General features: G+C 34.5%; 1 protein-coding gene across 11 annotated transcripts in view; it reads right to left on the bottom strand.

Moving 5' to 3' along the window:
* LOC106178187 (anoctamin-4) overlaps window positions 1–18,149 on the bottom strand; it is a 34,078-nt gene that overhangs the window by 2,291 nt on the left and 13,638 nt on the right. For 10 of the 11 annotated variants that reach the window (XM_087000654.1, XM_087000669.1, XM_087000705.1 and 7 more), the window contains 21 exons: window positions 17,868–18,032; window positions 16,244–16,342; window positions 15,633–15,760; window positions 12,829–12,938; window positions 12,441–12,496; window positions 11,829–11,885; window positions 11,562–11,626; window positions 11,112–11,246; window positions 10,413–10,579; window positions 10,123–10,205; window positions 9,523–9,585; window positions 9,240–9,314; window positions 8,687–8,851; window positions 8,062–8,210; window positions 4,558–4,615; window positions 2,567–2,664; window positions 1,956–2,089; window positions 1,596–1,748; window positions 1,315–1,367; window positions 805–992; window positions 282–378 (listed from right to left, as the gene is read on the bottom strand). In XM_087000654.1, coding sequence (XP_086856780.1) covers window positions 282–378; window positions 805–992; window positions 1,315–1,367; window positions 1,596–1,748; window positions 1,956–2,089; window positions 2,567–2,664; window positions 4,558–4,615; window positions 8,062–8,210; window positions 8,687–8,851; window positions 9,240–9,314; window positions 9,523–9,585; window positions 10,123–10,205; window positions 10,413–10,579; window positions 11,112–11,246; window positions 11,562–11,626; window positions 11,829–11,885; window positions 12,441–12,496; window positions 12,829–12,938; window positions 15,633–15,760; window positions 16,244–16,342; window positions 17,868–18,032 — 2,298 coding nt within the window. Of the gene's footprint in view, window positions 1–281; window positions 379–804; window positions 993–1,314; window positions 1,368–1,595; window positions 1,749–1,955; window positions 2,090–2,566; window positions 2,665–4,557; window positions 4,616–5,253; window positions 5,312–8,061; window positions 8,211–8,686; window positions 8,852–9,239; window positions 9,315–9,522; window positions 9,586–10,122; window positions 10,206–10,412; window positions 10,580–11,111; window positions 11,247–11,561; window positions 11,627–11,828; window positions 11,886–12,440; window positions 12,497–12,828; window positions 12,939–15,632; window positions 15,761–16,243; window positions 16,343–17,867; window positions 18,033–18,149 lie in introns of all 11 variants that reach the window. The other variant, XM_087000648.1, reaches the window with a different exon arrangement.

The raw sequence follows: 18,149 nt of genomic DNA, 5'->3' as shown, positions 1-18,149 counted from the left end.
TAGTAACAGTAAATGTTTGAAATGACTTAATTTCCACAAAGATCCAGGAAACATGTTTTGATATAGTATTCTGAATAAAGAGATGAGGTGCACTTGGTATTGGAAATGGCATTAAAGGCTTTAAAAGCACCATAAAATTGGTTCATGGATTTTTTTAACATAGATCTTCTGTCACCTAAATCTCGAAGTTCCAAAAATTTAAAGCACTCTGAAATTGTTATTCTATAAATTTTCACAACACTGACTCAACATATTTGAAAAACAGTAAAACAATTGTTTACCTCAAAGACCAATACAAAGGCTAGCCTGGCAGCTAAGACATGCCAGTATGTGAGAGTGGGGTTGTAAGGTGCGTGGTCCTCACGGAAATCTCGGTACCTTTAAAAATTACAAAATTAATAGAGTATGTATACTATGTTGAGTACATTAACTATCATGCAGACAGAGTAATGTGACCTTAGGGGAACATTTGGTTACAAATACAAGATATAATACTGTTGTTGATTTTTCAAATTAAAAGAGTCTACTTGTCATTAATGAAGCAAATTTTTGAAAATGGACTCTACTTAGAGAATTGTTTTTTTTTTTTTTTTGGGGGGGGGTTCTTCTCCAAAAAACACATTAATGAGAGAACATTTAAACAGTTACATAATATATAAGTTTGAAACTAAACAGTGACTGTTTTTGTGTTACAACAGTGTTTTTCAGTCAATCTCTGTCAAAGATCTTGATAGCATGAATCCTATTGTGTCTGTGCATGAAATATATGAGTGATTACATTATAACAAAATCTAGACTACTTACATGCAGCTAGTAACATTTCCAAAAACATCTATTTTAGGATCGTTGGGGATACTTTTATTCTGGAAATCTTTGACATCAAATGAAGATAAGGAGAAGTTTGTGTATCCAGTCAGATCCCCAGTGGTACTTTGTGTAAACAGATATAGCTGCTTTGGAACAAACTCTGATGTGAAACCAATAATGAAGGCCTGAAATATAAAAGAGATATTTCATAGGTTAAAAAATGTTATGCAGAATTTCAAATTGGTTTAAATACAAAACTGCACTTAAAAGTTTTTATTCTTTCCTAAGTTCAATGTACTTGTAAATAATAAGGACAGCAGATGACTTTTTATAAGTAAAAAATACAAGTAATTTTACATACAAAGCAGCACATAAAATGTTTGTTTCATACTCAGTTAAAAATAAACAATTGAGTATCAGCAGAAGTGTTATGGGTGTGGTTTAAAAAGGTGTTAACATGATAAGTGATGGTGGCATGGTTGTTGTAACACTGTTAGATGTACTTACATTAGTGAGCACCGAGAGCATACTTAAAGTGTTCAGGATTCCCCACCAAATGCCTGGAATGATGAACATAATAACTATTAAGCAGATTAATTTAATAATAAATGTAATATTTATATCATTTTAAATCAAGCAAATCAGGTCCCATAGGTAGGGTGGGTTTTGGAGGTACAATCGGACCCACCATATTGGATGAGAAAAGGTCCCCTCTGAATCAAAATTACGTTCAATACCATCACTTGCACAGTTAAAAGGTCTACATTTTCAGAAAAAAAAAACATTACCTATATCTTGCGCCCTGTCTGCCAAAGGTCTTCTCCACTGTGTGACAAACTTGTAAGCATCCAGTCGTATCTCAATAACATTGTTGATCAAAGCAAACAGAGGTGCCAGTGGAAACGCAGCCACAAACAAGGTGACAAAACCGTATTGTAGGACTATAATAAGAGAAAAAAGTTATGATTCAACTATGATATTATAATACGTTGACCAAAGTTATTTGACTCTATAAAGATGGAAATGATTTGTATATCTTCAATGCAGTAATATCCATTGTTTCATACTTATCTGAAACTGACAATAGACACTGGGTGTAGTGAATCACTGAAACTTTATTTGTCGTCTTTGGTTTTAAAAAGTCATACCCATTTCCAAATATTCATCAAAGAGTCCAAGAGGTGGCATGGTGCCAAGATCAAAGTCCTGCTCCCATCTTGTGTAGAGATTTGTCTCCTCTATCTTCTTAGAATTCCGGGCGCGGCAGAAGTTCATGATCTTCCTAAAATTCCAAATACCTCAACATAAATATCAAGATATCTTGAGACTTGAAAAAAGATTTTTAATTTGTTTCAATGACTGATTTTACATAGTGTAAGAGTATAAAACTTTCTCATTTCATTAACTTTTTGTTATTGAAAAACATTTCTCTGTAAAGATATTTAAAATGATAGTGTGTTAGGTGTGACATTTTCTTAAATATGATTGTGTTAGGTGGTACTATGTTAGGAAGCATTCAGAACAAGTTGATCTGCAGACTAACAGATCCACTATAATATAATATATAGCCGACCTACTTGTAAGCTTCCCACATATTCCCCAAATAAACACTGAATAGATTCCTTGTGGGGATTCCGCAGTAAACTTTCAAGAGGGTCAGCCATATTTGATCCACAGACCTGTTAGTCTGAGGATCAATTTTGCATGTGACGCAGCCTTAGACACAGGATGCAAGTGCTCTGCGGGACGTTCAACTTACGGTATAATAATTTCCTTGGTGTTGTTGAAGGCTTGCTTGCCCACCATGATAATCATGAGCTGAATGCACAGCTCAATCAAACAGCCTGCAGGATCACACTGAAACACAGGCAGTCTCAAGATATTTTCAAAAGATATTTTCATGTGTTAAACATGCTTATGATTAAACATAATGTCTATGTTACATTTGTTTTCTGGATTGTGGTTACTGCTTATGCTTAACAAGAATATCATTAAATCTGATGGAAATAAGTACAGTATTTTACATTAATTAAAGGCATTCAAGTTCACACCAAAGTTTGGTGCTCTTTTTAAAGAATGAAATTGAAAAATGCAAAGAACTTTATTATGACAAACGTAACAAATGTCCCATTACATATTATATTGCATGTTAGTTCAAAGATTCATATCACTAAAATAAAGGAGTAAAAATTGAGAATCAAATCAAGTTAAAAGGGGCTAGGTTTGGGTAGAACATAACATTTTTTGAAATGCACAACTCCCCCCCCCCCCTTTTTAGCATCAAGTATGACATTCTTTCTCTTGTTATTCACTGGATTGGAGAGAAGAAAAGTCTTTCAAATAACCCATCTATAAAATATTATAAAAGGTATTTCTCAAAGGAATTTAGCCTGTATATGCCAACACAAAGCCAATAAGAATCAAACTTATACAACCTTTTTCCACTGCAATATTGGAACATCATTTGCCATAACAGACTTAATTTTAATCAAATAATAGATTAGTAACACTATCGAGTGCATAGATCTCAAACATTTGCCAAATTCAGTGAGGCGGATATTTAGGCTGGTGTGCATTGCTGTGTCAGTACAGAGACAAGCAAACTAAGGTTAAATACTGCAACTACAGGGGCCCGTTTTACGAAGCAGTAGTTAGTTAGAGATCAGTAGTTAGCCTCTTGCTAGTTATGAGTACCATTTCACGAAGCTATCGCTAGTTCTCTCGCTCTTTATTGTGTCGTTGTTACTATGGATATTTAGTGACTGGTCAGAGCAGTCGCTAACTCTAGAGTTTCATCGTACGCATGCTTAATGAATGAAATAGAAAGGTTGCTTAGTTACCGTTGTCTGTTGTTTGTCTTTGTATCCAATATGGGGACGACCTTTCTTGCTATCCATACCACCAGACGGCAACGTAAACTACGACGTTTTCATGATAGGCAGAATCTATTAGAATATACACCCGATGATCGATGCAATTTACGAGAGGTTGCGCCTAGCTGTGACAAAAAGAGCCGCAAAAAGGTGGTGGAGATCCTTTACGACGACCTCAAAGCAGACGTTCTTATGCATTTCCAACTGCCGGAAATTGGAGAGTTAGAGCTTTCGCGACATGTTTACGCAAGAGTTCCACTTCCGGTAAACTGTTTCAAGACTACAGTGAGTAACGAGAGAACTAACAACCAAACTTTACGACTGAACTTAGCGATGAGTTAACAACTGCTTGTTGAAACACCCCTAAAGTTTTCTCGTTAGCGAGATAGTTCAGTGGTTAGTTATTCTAACTAACCACTGCTTCGTGAAACAGGCCCCAGGTTTGGTGCAAGAAGAGCAGGGTTGACAAATACATTTTCAATATTTGATCTTTGTGTTATTCCTTTGTTTTGACATTATAAACAATAAATGAAGACAAATTGGGAACATATAATATTGGCAACCCTGATTCTGCTACTGCTATGCTATTGTTACATCTATTAAATACTACTACTACTAAAATAAAGGCATATGATGCATGTTAGACCTTAATAAATATAACAAATTCAATTTCTTTAATTTCTGCCACATTCCCCTAGTCACCAAGGTACTCCTATTAACAACGTTGACAAAAGGGGAAAATTCCAGGGAAATTAAAATTTTTGACATATAAAGGTCTAACATTCATAGTGTGATTTGGAACTATAATTATAACTGGTAAACATAAAAAATAACAAAAGCAAAGCATATCTAGTGTTAAAGTGTTAAAGACTATAACCTCTTCCTGGCGGAACCCCAGCAAATGGTAATCATAATCACCAGGCCTCCCAACAAACCTGCAGAAATGAATGTTGTCAGATATTAAGCAATGAAATTCAGGGTGCAACTAGAGCAGTGGTAGAGAATATAATAAGTATGCTGCATATTTAGTAACTGGTTGTCAGTGAAACTGAGGAATATCCTAATGGCTCTGAAAAAATGTGATAATATAGGGAAAATGTGGTGACAGAAACCCATGCATATATTGATACAGCATGAATTCATACTAAATATACAATAATTATAAGGAAGTTATGTGTCAATGGGCAGATAAAAAATGTTTATAGTGTTCCTGTGCTCACTCTAAAAAATGTTTTCTCTCCTTTGTCTTTGAATACAGTAATATATTTATGCAATTATGTTAAAATCATCATTCCAATCAAGATGTGGTTTCAATTTGTCAATATTTTAAGCATTTCATCCCTGGTCAAAAACTAATTTTTGTTGGCACATGGCAAAAGTGGAGTGAGCTCAGAGTTTCCATGACAATTATTAAGAAAATATTGAGAAAAAAGGCATTAAAAAGCAGGAGATGGGGACAGGACCACAATCTCCAATTATATCTATCCTCTACTCCAAAGCCAAGTACTGTAAGTAACACAACGGCATAGATAAGAGTGTTCCAGCAAAGGTCACAGGAAACATTACTGTGTACCTCTTCCAATCTGAATCCAAAAATATAATTGTCTCCACCATTGAGGTTGCCTGCAAAGCTGTGTAAGTAATGGCAGTGGTATTTATACCGTTTCTGTTATATTTGCAATTTTTAAATCACAAATCTTTTAAATTATTACTAAAAGCCTGACTTAAAGCCTTATTAATCCTAAGGGATTCTTCAGTGATTTGCAGTATGATGTTAATCATGAGATAAGGCTGAAGCTTTTATTAAAATCATTTCTTAATATGGTCTTTCAATTACTCTTTCTTACTTTCCATTTCTTGGTTTTCATTTTTAAGTGCATCGATATGTAGTCAGCAAATGTACAGCATCTAGTTTCTCTAAGTCATAGATACTTACCATTCTATGTCAAATTATCAGTTACATAAATGATTTTGTTTACTGGTACATCATTTTGAAGTTATAACTAATACCTGTGAAACAGTATCATTTTTAAAATCTAACTATAAACTACAAACAACTAGAGGATCAGAGAGGCGATACCGCCTCCGGATATTGTACCACCAGCTGGAGTAAGCGCATTCGTATGGACCCCCCCTCCAAAAAGGGACACCATCACCAGTCTTGTGCTTGACAAGCTCTATAAGATGCAATCAACAAGAGTTCTCAAATATGCAAAAAAATATAACTAAAAATGGTACAATCAAGCAGATTTTCGAATTGACTTGCATTTTCCTACCCTTGATAACTCCTGTATTCTCTAGACAAAAGGCCTATTGGTTTTCCTTGAAATGTGTTGTCAATGGTGCATATATGCTGACAAAAGAGAAAACCTAGGGGCAAAAATGGGTACATCTCTGCTAGTTTTAAAGATATGCGAGGCAAGAAAATATGCAAAGCTCAGTTCATGGTGAAAAAGTAGGTGAAAGGTCAATTTCAATATCATAGTATATGAATTTCTATTCAAGTTCAATAGCAACCATGGGCATTTCTTTGCCAATTTTGCAGACTTAAAGGCCAGAAAACATGCGAAAAAGCAGTTCATCATAAAAAGTAGGTCAAAGGTCAATTTCAAGGTCACAGATTGCTAGTGTATTACTTCCTATTCAAGTTCAATAGTAACTATGGACCTATCTCTGTCAGTTTTGGAGATAAAGGGGGACGAAAATTTGCAAAGTTCAGTTCATGGTGAAAAGTAGGTCAAAGGTCAATTTAAAGGTCACAGTAAATTGCCTCTAATGACTTTCTATTCAAATTCAAAACTAACTATGGGCATTTCTTTGCCAATTTTGGAGATAAAAGGGAACAAAAATTTGCAAAGTTCAGTTCATGGTAAAAAGTAGGTCAAAGGTCAAATTTAAGGACACAGTAAATTGCCAGTATATGACTTCATATTCAAGTTCAATAGTAACTATGGACCTATCTCTGCCAGTTTGGAGATAAAAGGGAATAAAAATTTGCAAATTTCAATCTATGGTGAAAAGTAGGTCAAATGTCAATTCCAAGGTCACAGATTGCTAGTGTATTACTTCCTATTCAAGTTCAATAGTAACTATGGACCTATCTCTGCCAGTTTTGGAGATAAAAGGGAAAGAAAATTTGCACAGTTTAATTCATGATGAAAAATAGGTCAAAGGTCAATTTCAAGGTCACACTTAGATTGCCAGTATACGACTTCCTATTCAACTTTAATAGTAACTATTGACCTATCTCTGCCAGTTTTGGAGATAAAAGGGAACAAAAATTTGCAAAGTTCAGTTCATGGTGAAAAGTAGGTCAAAGGTCAATTTCAAGGTCACATTCAGATTGCCAGTAAATGACTTCCTATTCAACTTAAATAATAACTATTGACCTATCTGTGCCAGTTTTGGAGATATAAGGGACTAAATGTTACTATTCTGAGTTACAATAATGTGCCACCACAATGTACTTTTTAATACAGCATAACACGAAAATGGTATGAAATACAAAAAAACGGAGACCACCTACAATGTTGGGCTTTACATGCTCTACAAAATGCAATAAAAGAACGGGTCGCTGGCATTAACAGTTCCCGAATTAGAGACAGTTTTCAGTTTCGGTATCTTATGGCCGCTACTCCCGTAAAAAGGCACCGATTGACCCCAAATTCACAGAGGTGAAAGATGACCCAAAGGGTAACACTTTCCAATAATATTATTGGTTATGTCTGGGTAGTGTCTGAATAACAGCGCAAATAATATTTTTTTCGTAAAAAATTTCATTTTTTTGAATATTTTGGCCCGTTTGCCTTGAAATAAAGGTCAAAGGTCAAATCTAAGGGCATATTTGAAATCTACACACATGACTTTTGGAAAGCCGTCTGTAGAAAATTTTCCCATAATTCCTTCCGTAGGGTAGATAATTGGCATTGAATTTTCAAAAATTTTGACAAGGGTGCATTTCAACGAGCGTCACGCCCAGGTCAATGCACCGACTGAGACAAAAAAACCTGGGGGTTCAAGTTGAGGTTATATGTGACCCAAATCCAAGAGATGGGGACAGGGGTCCTTGCGGTCTAGGAGGAGAAGCGGTAACGGTGACTTGTATCCGGCGCCAGTACGCGGAGCCGGCGGAGCCAACGGAGCCGGACGAGACTGGTCGGGACTAAAACCATGAGTACCGCCAGTGTACACGCTGGTGGTACTAATAACAACAGAAATCTTCAAAAATTTATGCTTAACTGTATCACAACAATGTTTTTTATTAACACTAATGTAATACAGTTAATCACAACATGCTTTTCCTTATACTTGGCATGGACCTTTTAATCAAAACTTTCCAATAAAAGAGCTTACTAAACCGATTGTCAAAATGTGCACTTACCGTCCTTTGAAGAAGGCAATATAAAACAGTGTGGCATAAAAGTTGACACACTGGAACAAGAACATCTTGAATGTGAAACTGTCTTCCCACTCTGTCTGTGTCCTCTGGAGCTCCATGTTTGTAAGACCAAGTGCAACGAATTGGTAAAGCTAAAAGAGACGATAGCGAATATTGTCAGCAACCAAATGATAAAACTGCAGCAGAAAATTTAAGCCATTTGGCAACACAACTAAATCGGGTGCAAATGGTGTGTTTTTATGACATTCTTCTTATCCTATGGTGTTTGATTTTCACAATAAGTGTTTTAGTATGATGGTCCTGCACCATTTGTTGTCTTTATAGAACACACTGTAAGTAAAGGGTATACGTCTGATACCTTGTTGAACTGAACAAGGCATAAAACTTAAATGTAACTCGTGCTCTAGGTCACACAAACTGTATTTGTCATATCACTTATATTAAATGTGTGAAACATTTAATTCAAAGCCTATTGGCTGTAAAACTACTTTTCGTTTTGCACTGTGTTAAGTGTGACACTGCATTGTAAGTGACTTCCATACTGGTACCCTATTATATATACATATATACTGTATACATGCCAATAAATTGAACTTTATGTCCATACCCTGTTAAGTATCATGATAACCACCAAGTTGATGACTGCTGCAGTGGCTGTGGTGGCCAGTCTTGCATTCTCTGCCACCAGCTGGTCAGGAGTGGAGTAGAACAATGTCACTATGACAATCCTGTAGATGATTACACCAAACACAGCAGCCAGAACCAAGCACAGCTGAAATCAGAGTAAACCATTTACTTTTTTCTGTTTTTTTTTTTGGGGGGGGGATACACCTGGGGGAAGAGAGGGGTTTATTTTGAGAGCACACATCTTGAGGAATTGGGAGGGGGGGGGGGTTAGACCCTTAATTTCCTCCCAAAACATTACTGTTTTAGAACAATCTTTCAACATCAAAACAAACCTATGATGGACCATAGAGGTTAGCCCTTATCCCAAAAGCTACAGAATAAAGAAACTTGATGCTTTTATTTTCCCTTGATAAAATAAAAATCTATTTTAAAATACATTCTGTTGGGGTAAATATAAACATTAAAAAGAGTATATATAGTTATAGTCCCTCAAAAAGTCTGCATGCATTAATATTCAAATTTGAAATACAAACCATGAAGAGAATGACAGAGAACGCTGTGACATATCGAAAGCACTTGCTCCATGCTGGAAGGAATGGTTCATCTGTCTGTAAGTCAAAAATATTGTATGATTACCATGTACTAATATAATATTGTGTGCGCGTGTGCCTGTGTGATTGTGATATATATTGATTTTGTACTGGAGACACTTGTGGTATCTTTTTATATGGCAGTTTGAGTTAAATGTGAAAATAATTATAAATTGTTAACAATTACGATTCAGTGTATTTTTCTCTGGTCCAAGACAAGTTTTACCTGGGTAACTGGATTCTTCTTCTTGTGGCGAACTGTAGCTTCAAATTCTGGTCTCACGGTTTCCTAGATATAACATGTATCAAATCAGAAAGTAATAGGTATAACAATGCAAGGTGAACAGAAATGTAAGTTTTCACAGTCAAAGAAAAAAATAAACTTTTTGGTAATTATTTATTGATCAATAATTATTTAATCTCTTATTCATTTATGAGTGGTCAAACTGACCTTGAAAGTTTTATTGCCCATTGAGGTCCATCAATACATAATACATTAGATCATAACTGGCAAAATATCCCATTCATACTGTATCTCTCTGGCAATACATCATCTTACCTCCTCCTCCTCAAAATTTGCCACATCCCACTCATACTCTATCTCACTGGCAGTACATCATCTTACCTCCTCCTCCTCCTCAAAATGTGCCACACCCCACTCATACTCTATCTCACTGGCAGTACATCATCTTACCTCCTCCTCCTCAAAATGTGCCACACCCCACTCATACTCTATCTCACTGGCAGTACATCATCTTACCTCCTCCTCCTCAAAATGTGCCACACCCCACTCATACTCTATCTCACTGGCAGTACATCATCTTACCTCCTCCTCCTCAAAATGTGCCACATCCCACTCATACTCTATCTCAGCCTGCTTCCGCTTCCAACCTTCAAGGAACATAGTGGCTAAAAAACAATGGGACCTCATTTCATAATTTCACCTGATGGCAGTTTGTTAGACTATTTATTTGAATTTTTCTAAAAACGTGAAGTTTGATTTTATATCTTACTAAAATACAAAATCACCAGGACTTAGAAAGTGAAAATCAAGTTTAAAGACTGAGGTAGAGAAACAAACAAATTCAACTGAAAAGTATTCCACCACTGGCTTACCCCATACTGCCATAAATACAGCAAACACCATGGTTCCATAGTTGTCAAACCAGTATGTGACCATGGAGTACCTGCAGCTGGAGTAGAGTCTCCAATAGGAACAGTTCTTGTCACACAGTGGACACATGGTGATGTTCCCTGGCCCACTCCGGTCACAGATCTCATTGCTAGAATTAAAACAATATCTTAAACCATTAGGACTATTCTTACAGCATAGTTATACAGACATTAGTAGGTAGTGATGTGATACAGTAAGTAATGATGTGATACAGAACACATGAACTATGGCTTCATTGTACAAATAGTTTTTCATTTAAAATCTGATACTTGTTTTCTGTGGTTTATGACACTCTTAAGTCTCATATTTATTTTCCTTGCCACATGCATTTTGTAATGTTAAGTTGGTTAAGTAAATAAATCTTATGGTGAACACATAAGGCTTGGTGGGTCTGTTCAGTGTTGTATTTGACTTGGAACTAAGGCATATAAATATATAAATTGTTGAGCAATTGGTCCCATGTAATTTTTCAAGAAACTTTTGGTAACATTTGCCTTCACTACTAAGACATATTAAGAGAATCTAGTGTTTGAAACAACAAAAACAAAAGAAACAATATTATTCAGTCATATCATAAACCAAGGAAAACACCCTCAAAACATACACAAAGTCTAAGCAGGGCAGGTCTATGCAATCCTCACCTTGGTATGTCAGTGCTCAGAGTAGCTAGTCCATAGATAAAGACCACCAAGCCACATATGGAAGCTGGAATCAACATCATGGTGTAGTAACCCAGCCATGTAAAGTAGATGGCTATTTTCTCTCCAAAATATTTCCTGAAAAGTAAAAGCAACATTAGAAAAATGTTTTGAGCAGATAAATTGATTTGAATAGCAACTTAAATATTGTTTGGACAAGCAAAAGCAGTTTTATAATTTACAATTAAATTATTTGAAAATTATTATTTGTAAAAGTGTATCTTGCATTTTACAGAAAACTGTAAGGCATGTAATTTCTTAAACACACACACACACACACACACACACACACACACACACACACACACACACACACACACACACACACACACACACACACCAAAAAAGGAAAAAAAAAGAAACCATATGTGTATATGTACCAAGAGAGCTCACCTGATCAGATCCAAAGGCTGGTATTTGTACCATCTTCCAGGTCTGGCCCATTCTTCAAATAGTAGCTAAAATTACACAGATATCAACAATGGAAACACATAATTGATAACAATATCTGAAATATTTTCTTAAATTGTGCAACTTTTAACAAACTAAAACAGACTAACTTTGCAGAGATTTCAACCTTAATACATTATTTACTTTCTTTTCAAAGGAGAAACTACACCTGCATTGAAATACTGTACTACATTATCAAAGTTAACTTACTACTCTCTCATTGTCAGCTCCCCAGGTTAGCACAGAATGTTCCGTCTTATACTTGCCCTAGAAAAAACATTTCAAAATCCAAAACAGTTAGCGGACAGAAAATTATTACAAGGCTTCCATATAAAAATCTGAAGTGCACTCTTTTCAGGAAGTTTTTAAAACTTACTTTGTATACCAGGAACTTGCAAATCAAATAAACTAAAAAAAGTAAAAATAATATACATGTTTAAACTACTGAAGAGTCCGAAGTTTTAAAAATATTTATCTTATGTCAAGATACAGAGGGTTAAGCAAATACTATGTATATGCGTTTGTTTAAATTTATAGTGAAGTGTTGCATTGATTTGTATTTTCATGTTGTATTGCAGTGTGTAGTATAACATTTGGAAAATCAATGTGTCAACCTGTCATGCATGTGCTCATTTCCACTTCATGTATTATGTACCTTATTGTATTTTTGTATTTGTTACTGTTTTTGACATTGTTATTTGTAGCTTATAAACTTACTGTGTGAATACTTAATGCATAATGTGTCCAAGTTCAATACTAACACTACTACTTATAACAAAAAGAAATAACAGAAGAAGAAAAAGACACAGAGACACCAAGTACCTCATGCAGTGGGTAAGCTGCTGCAAATGATCCATTATTTATCAACCTTTTGATGCCTGTAATGATTAAAGCAGTGTAAAGTGCATTGGCAAAATGATTGGTAATTTCATTCAAATCACTGATGTCTTTAAATCATCCCTAAAAGATAAGCTTTTTATTAGCGATTTGTCGCCTGTTTGTCACCTGTATAGTATGCCTTTGACAATTAAAGCAAAGATATAACTCCAGCAAATCAAAATTAGCAAGTAAAGTGAACCTCTTAAGATAAACTCATTTCCAAGAGCTCAAAAATAAAGATGTATTCATGAATTTTTTTCATAAAATAAAATTTAAATGCTTTCATAAAATTTCCTCCAATCCCAGCATTCACGATGGAACAATAGCTTACCAAATTTGTCTCTATCAGTGTCATCGTATCTCATCCTTGCAAGTATCTCATAGGCCACACGACTACGCTGAGCGTTGGTGAAAAAGGATTCTTTGTCTTTGATCACGAACCTAAGTGAAGGGCATATGATGATGACTATATGGAAATTGGAAGACTTCATGACATGTTACACTGCAGATATATCATAAGCATTGAAAATAAAATTTCTTGAAAATAAATGGTAAATTATATGAAAATTTTCTAATAAACCACACAGGAACCAAAAGATTTTACACGTATGAAACTTGAACATTAAACTTAAACATAATAACAGAGACAAAATGTACTTAAGTAAGGTAAACAGTAACTGAAACTTTGCCATCCAACAGAAGCATGTCAAAATGGACAAAAAACTTTGATAAAGCCAAAAAAAAACAATCAACATAAAGCATTACTTAACAGGGATGTTATTCCAAGTTGCAAAATAGTCTTCAAAATAAGTATATAAGTAAGACTTATCTTGCAGCAGAAAGAAGAAAGATAAAGAAGAATGTTCTTACATGTATCAGTCTGTGTATAACATTAAACCAAAAATCTTAACTCAGATTAATACATATATATGTTAACTGAGGAATCATAAACAGATCTTATTTCATCTCGAGATGGCCAAGGAAAGATATATAAACAATATAAAGCTTATATTATGTGTATGTATATATATAAAGATATATGGTAAAGCAACCCTTACATCCCTCTGCGTCACCAAATGGAAACCGGCGGAAGAAGAATGAATGAATAATGGCAGAGATGAAAAAGAGAAATGATACAGATACTTATTAGTATTTTTTTATAATAAGATCCACAGGCACCAAAAGCGATCTTTTTTTTTTTTTTACATTTACACAACTGTTTCACTTCTAAGTTGATATTTACAGTGTATATTTAATCCAAACAAACAAACAAAACACTGACTTCACTGAAAAAAGTATTTGTGAAATAATGACACATCATGAAATATTCTCGAACAAAAAGTCAGCAAGAAATTATTTTTAACCAGCCTAGTTCAAAACTTTATTTTAATTAACACTGTTGTGGTGTGAAGATGGATTTGTCAGTCAATTATATTAGTGACTGTCTTGAAAAAAAAAAAAAAACTACACATGCAGGGATAAAGCCACTATCCATGGGATATGATGGAAAGCAAAAGTGACAAACCAGGAATCTCTAAGGCTGGTGAGGGAATAAATAAATAAATTAATTAAAATAAATAAACAAATGAACAAAGAAGATATGGAAGCTCCCTTTCCAACCAAAATGCAGGTAGCAGACATTTTTTGTTCATATTAAGCCACATCTGAAAAAAATTCACACTTTTCAAGCTGATGAAAAAAAGTTTTTCTGCTTTTTGAAATTATTTAGCAGGCTTTTTAAAGAAAGAACATCCACCAATTTAAATGGGAGTAAATTAATTTGAAAAGTAGTGGCAAATGTTCAAAAAAGGAAAACACTTTGATCAAATCAGTCTACTGAATATCATTATGATTTTTTCAAAACATAGAAAAAAAAACATGGCAAGAGAGACCATACCAGGTCTATCTTGTGTATAGATACATTTTAACATTGCATGTTAACTACATTTCAAGTTGTTGTTTTTTTTGCCAATACAATGACAGACAAGCTTCATGCAAGCAGATGATGCCTTCATCATGCTAGTCATGCAATTGTGTCTAAACTAATTCACTAATCTGTTTACACCACAATGCTTTTGCATGCCTATGCTACATAATATCCTTAGATCAAATATCAAAGCATACATGCTACTTTTTAATATGTCACAGCAATACAAATGTAAGTTGAGTCAAATTAATAATGGATCAATTTTGACTCAGCAGACTATTAAAATGTACCATGAAACAACTGTGTAAAAATCTAGACAAAATATCATGAAGATGGTGGACAAAGGATGGTATGAATGAGTAAAGAAGGTAATTGGGTGCCAAGGTAATATATTAGTAAATATTTTAATGTGTCAAGGAAGATCCTCCACCCAAAAATCAAAGAATACTGGTTGTATTCAGAAAAGGGTACAGCAAATTTCTAGATAATGTAGTTATTTTGTAGTCAAGATGAATTCAGCTCATTACAACTGGGAAAAAATCAAATAGCGTGATCACATACCAAGCAGGATTCAAAGATACAAAGAGATAAAAATCAATCATCAGGTCCAATCTTCCCATGCACCACGGACAAACTCAAGAGATGAGAGAGCCAAGCTTCATGCCAAAGCCAGAAGCCAACCATGCTAGTTATACGAATTTATGTTGGAAACCAAAATATTATGAAAGGGCACCATCTGTGTTTTCAAATATACATCCCTTTTGATTTACTTAAGGCCTTGCTCATCAGTTATGAATGTTCAACAGACAGAAAAAGCTAATGAGCCTTTTCTAGCACATTGTTATATATGAGGTAGGCTATACGCTTGAAATTTTTTAGTGGTTTTGGGTATTTATCTGCTAAATTAGCTGCATCAAAACAATGTTTTGTACCAGGTTACTCTTTGCATCTTTAATGCATTAAAATAGCCAAACAGCAAAATACCTTACTTCAAGGATGGTAAATGATGAGACCAAGACATATGTTGAAGAATGTCAACAGATCGTGCCCCTCTTAATTAAGACCTGCTCCCAAAGTATATCAAAATGCCATTTTAAGAAAGCTTAATCAGAATGCTCAACCATATCATTCACAAGCTGTTCAACCAGTAATGGGTTCTTGACAACATGCACACAAGACAGGTTTGTAAATGGTGTGTGACTACTGACTGTTTCATCCTCTCTCTGTCAAAGGCAGCTGTGAAATAATTGGGTTCTGGCTTTATGATGTCCTCATCCACAGCAAATGGATTGGGGCAAGTCTTCTCAGAGTCATCTGTGGGGTCTATGTCATTTTCCTAAAATTATCGCGAAAAATAATGAAAAGTATGATTTAAATCATAAAATAATGCATATATAAAGACTGTTCAACATAAACAACTGAAAAGGAATAACAGACATATTTCAAGATAATAATACTCCTGCAAGACAAAATGAAATTTACTGTAGTACAATTTCATTGTAGCTGACATTGTCATACATAAAGACACTTTTTTAAACTTTCTATAAGAATTTAAAATGTGTTTGGCTATACTAATCAAAAATTGTGTCAAACACCCCATTTCCATAGATTAGATCGACCCACTTTGGATCGATCTAACTCGCGCTGAATAGCTGTCAGCCGGGCGGACACGAAAGTTAATTGCCCCTTACGGCTTGTAGTGGGCGGGGACGGACACTTAAGGGGGATTATCTGGCGGTAGTCTGGTGAGACTCCCTGCGGTGATAGATCGATCCAAAGTTGTGGGAATAGACCCAAAGTGTATAATGACAGGACTGACCTTAATAGGCATTTTCATTCTCATCATCTCAGCGTATCTGAGCATTACCTCCCATGGAACATGGATTTTGATGAAGTATGTTTTCTCATCTGTGGATTCCTAAAATATTACACATACATATTCACTGATATTCATATTAATCTACACCTTTATAATATAGAATACTTTCAAATGTGTTACTTTTTCCCCCTGAAATGATACTTAACTCGACACCAGTAAGTGCATAATGATGGCAATTTGTTTATTTTGTTTCAAAAACTGTGCTGATAATATTCTTGTGCCTCATGCAAAACAGCTGTAATTATACAAGATTTAAACTAGGTTAATTATTTCCAATTGACCTGTAACTGATTAAAATGATCTAAAACATAAAAATTAACAAATTAGTACCTGTGTTAATTATGTCTAAATGTAAATATAATCCTGGCAGGATATGGTTTTAACATGTCAGAATAAAAATAACTTTCTGCAGCACATTCTTAGATTTACTTACCTTTATCAAGAAATTGCACAGAGATATGATCTACTGTGACCATAAGACAATATAATTCACAACACACATATCCTACACCAAACATCTATAGCTTTTGTCCTACTAAAACCACAGTCAGTTATTGTACAGAACATTACTAAAAATTACTTTGAATCTTAAATTTTGATTCACCTAGAGAACTGCGCATACATGTTTATACAGATATTTCTACACTAACACTCAAATTTTCTCTGGGATCTTTTTTTTTATTGGGTGGAAAATAAAAACACTGCATCACAAAATAAATACAGGCAATAATCAACATTGCAATATTCTCCAGATGCTATGTTAGCCAAATATGAAAATAAAAATGAGATGCTCTTCATAACTAAATAAAATAGTACAGAAAATAATAACAACATAATCATTACCCCCTAGTGCTACCACCTTACCGTGTTTGTCTGCTTGCAACAAATAAGGAATAAATCAAAATATCAGCCTTGAAACTTATTTTGGCTATTCTATTTCAATCTACAGTCAAATAAGTGGGTAAATTGGAGATATGTTTGTTCACCACCCACCCCAAGTTTTGATACATCACATAATTAGAAAGATTCAAATTTAATTAAGCACTTGGCAAAAATAAATGCTCATTGATCCTAAACCATGATATACAAAATGTGAACTACCACTAGTCCATAGATTTTTTTAAAAATATTCCAGACCCTCTGTAGTCTTTCAAATAAAATAGCCCTTGATATATTTATGATTTATTCAAAGCAAATGCAAACATATGAAATGTAGGTACCTTCAGCCACTGTGAGCAAAATACAAGATGGTGTTGCTCTTTGTATGATCACAGCACAGACACAATTTAATGGACAATACGTTAAACAATATATATTTAAGGATTGAAGATAAAAACCCAACAAGAACAAAACCCATGTTTGATCATTTTGAGAGAACTCTTATGAAGATAAATCCCCTCAAATAATTTTCTATTACTGACAAAAATATCTCTAAATGCTTATCAGATTAACTAGAGCTAAACTATATGAAGCAATTACAAGCATATTGGTCATGCTAGTGAAAAAGATGCAGCTTATCTGAAAACAATACATCTATTTCTATAAAATAAACTATCAAGCTCACTGATTTATCTTCTGTTTCCATTTCTATTCCCTCATCCAGCAAGTTGCGTTTGAATACCATGCGTTTCTCTTCCTTTGACACATCATTTGACTCCTTATAGGCCAGCACAAAGTCAATTTTTCTAATTCCATCCTTGAACAATAATGTCTCAGCTGCATCTTTTTTCTGTAAAAAAATATTCATACATGAAATATTCATTTTCTGTACTCAAAGCAAAATGGCTATTCATACGACATTGCTGAAAACAAAGCAAAGGCTTTTCTATTTGGCTATTAATAGGTA

The sequence above is a fragment of the Lingula anatina genome, chromosome 1, assembly GCF_051362555.1.
Source record: "Lingula anatina isolate TDL-2025a chromosome 1, LinAna3.0, whole genome shotgun sequence".
In the NCBI taxonomy this organism is placed as follows: domain Eukaryota; kingdom Metazoa; phylum Brachiopoda; class Lingulata; order Lingulida; family Lingulidae; genus Lingula; species Lingula anatina.
The sequence above is the reverse complement of the archived record's forward strand: the minus strand, read 5'-3'. Positions and strand labels throughout refer to the sequence as shown.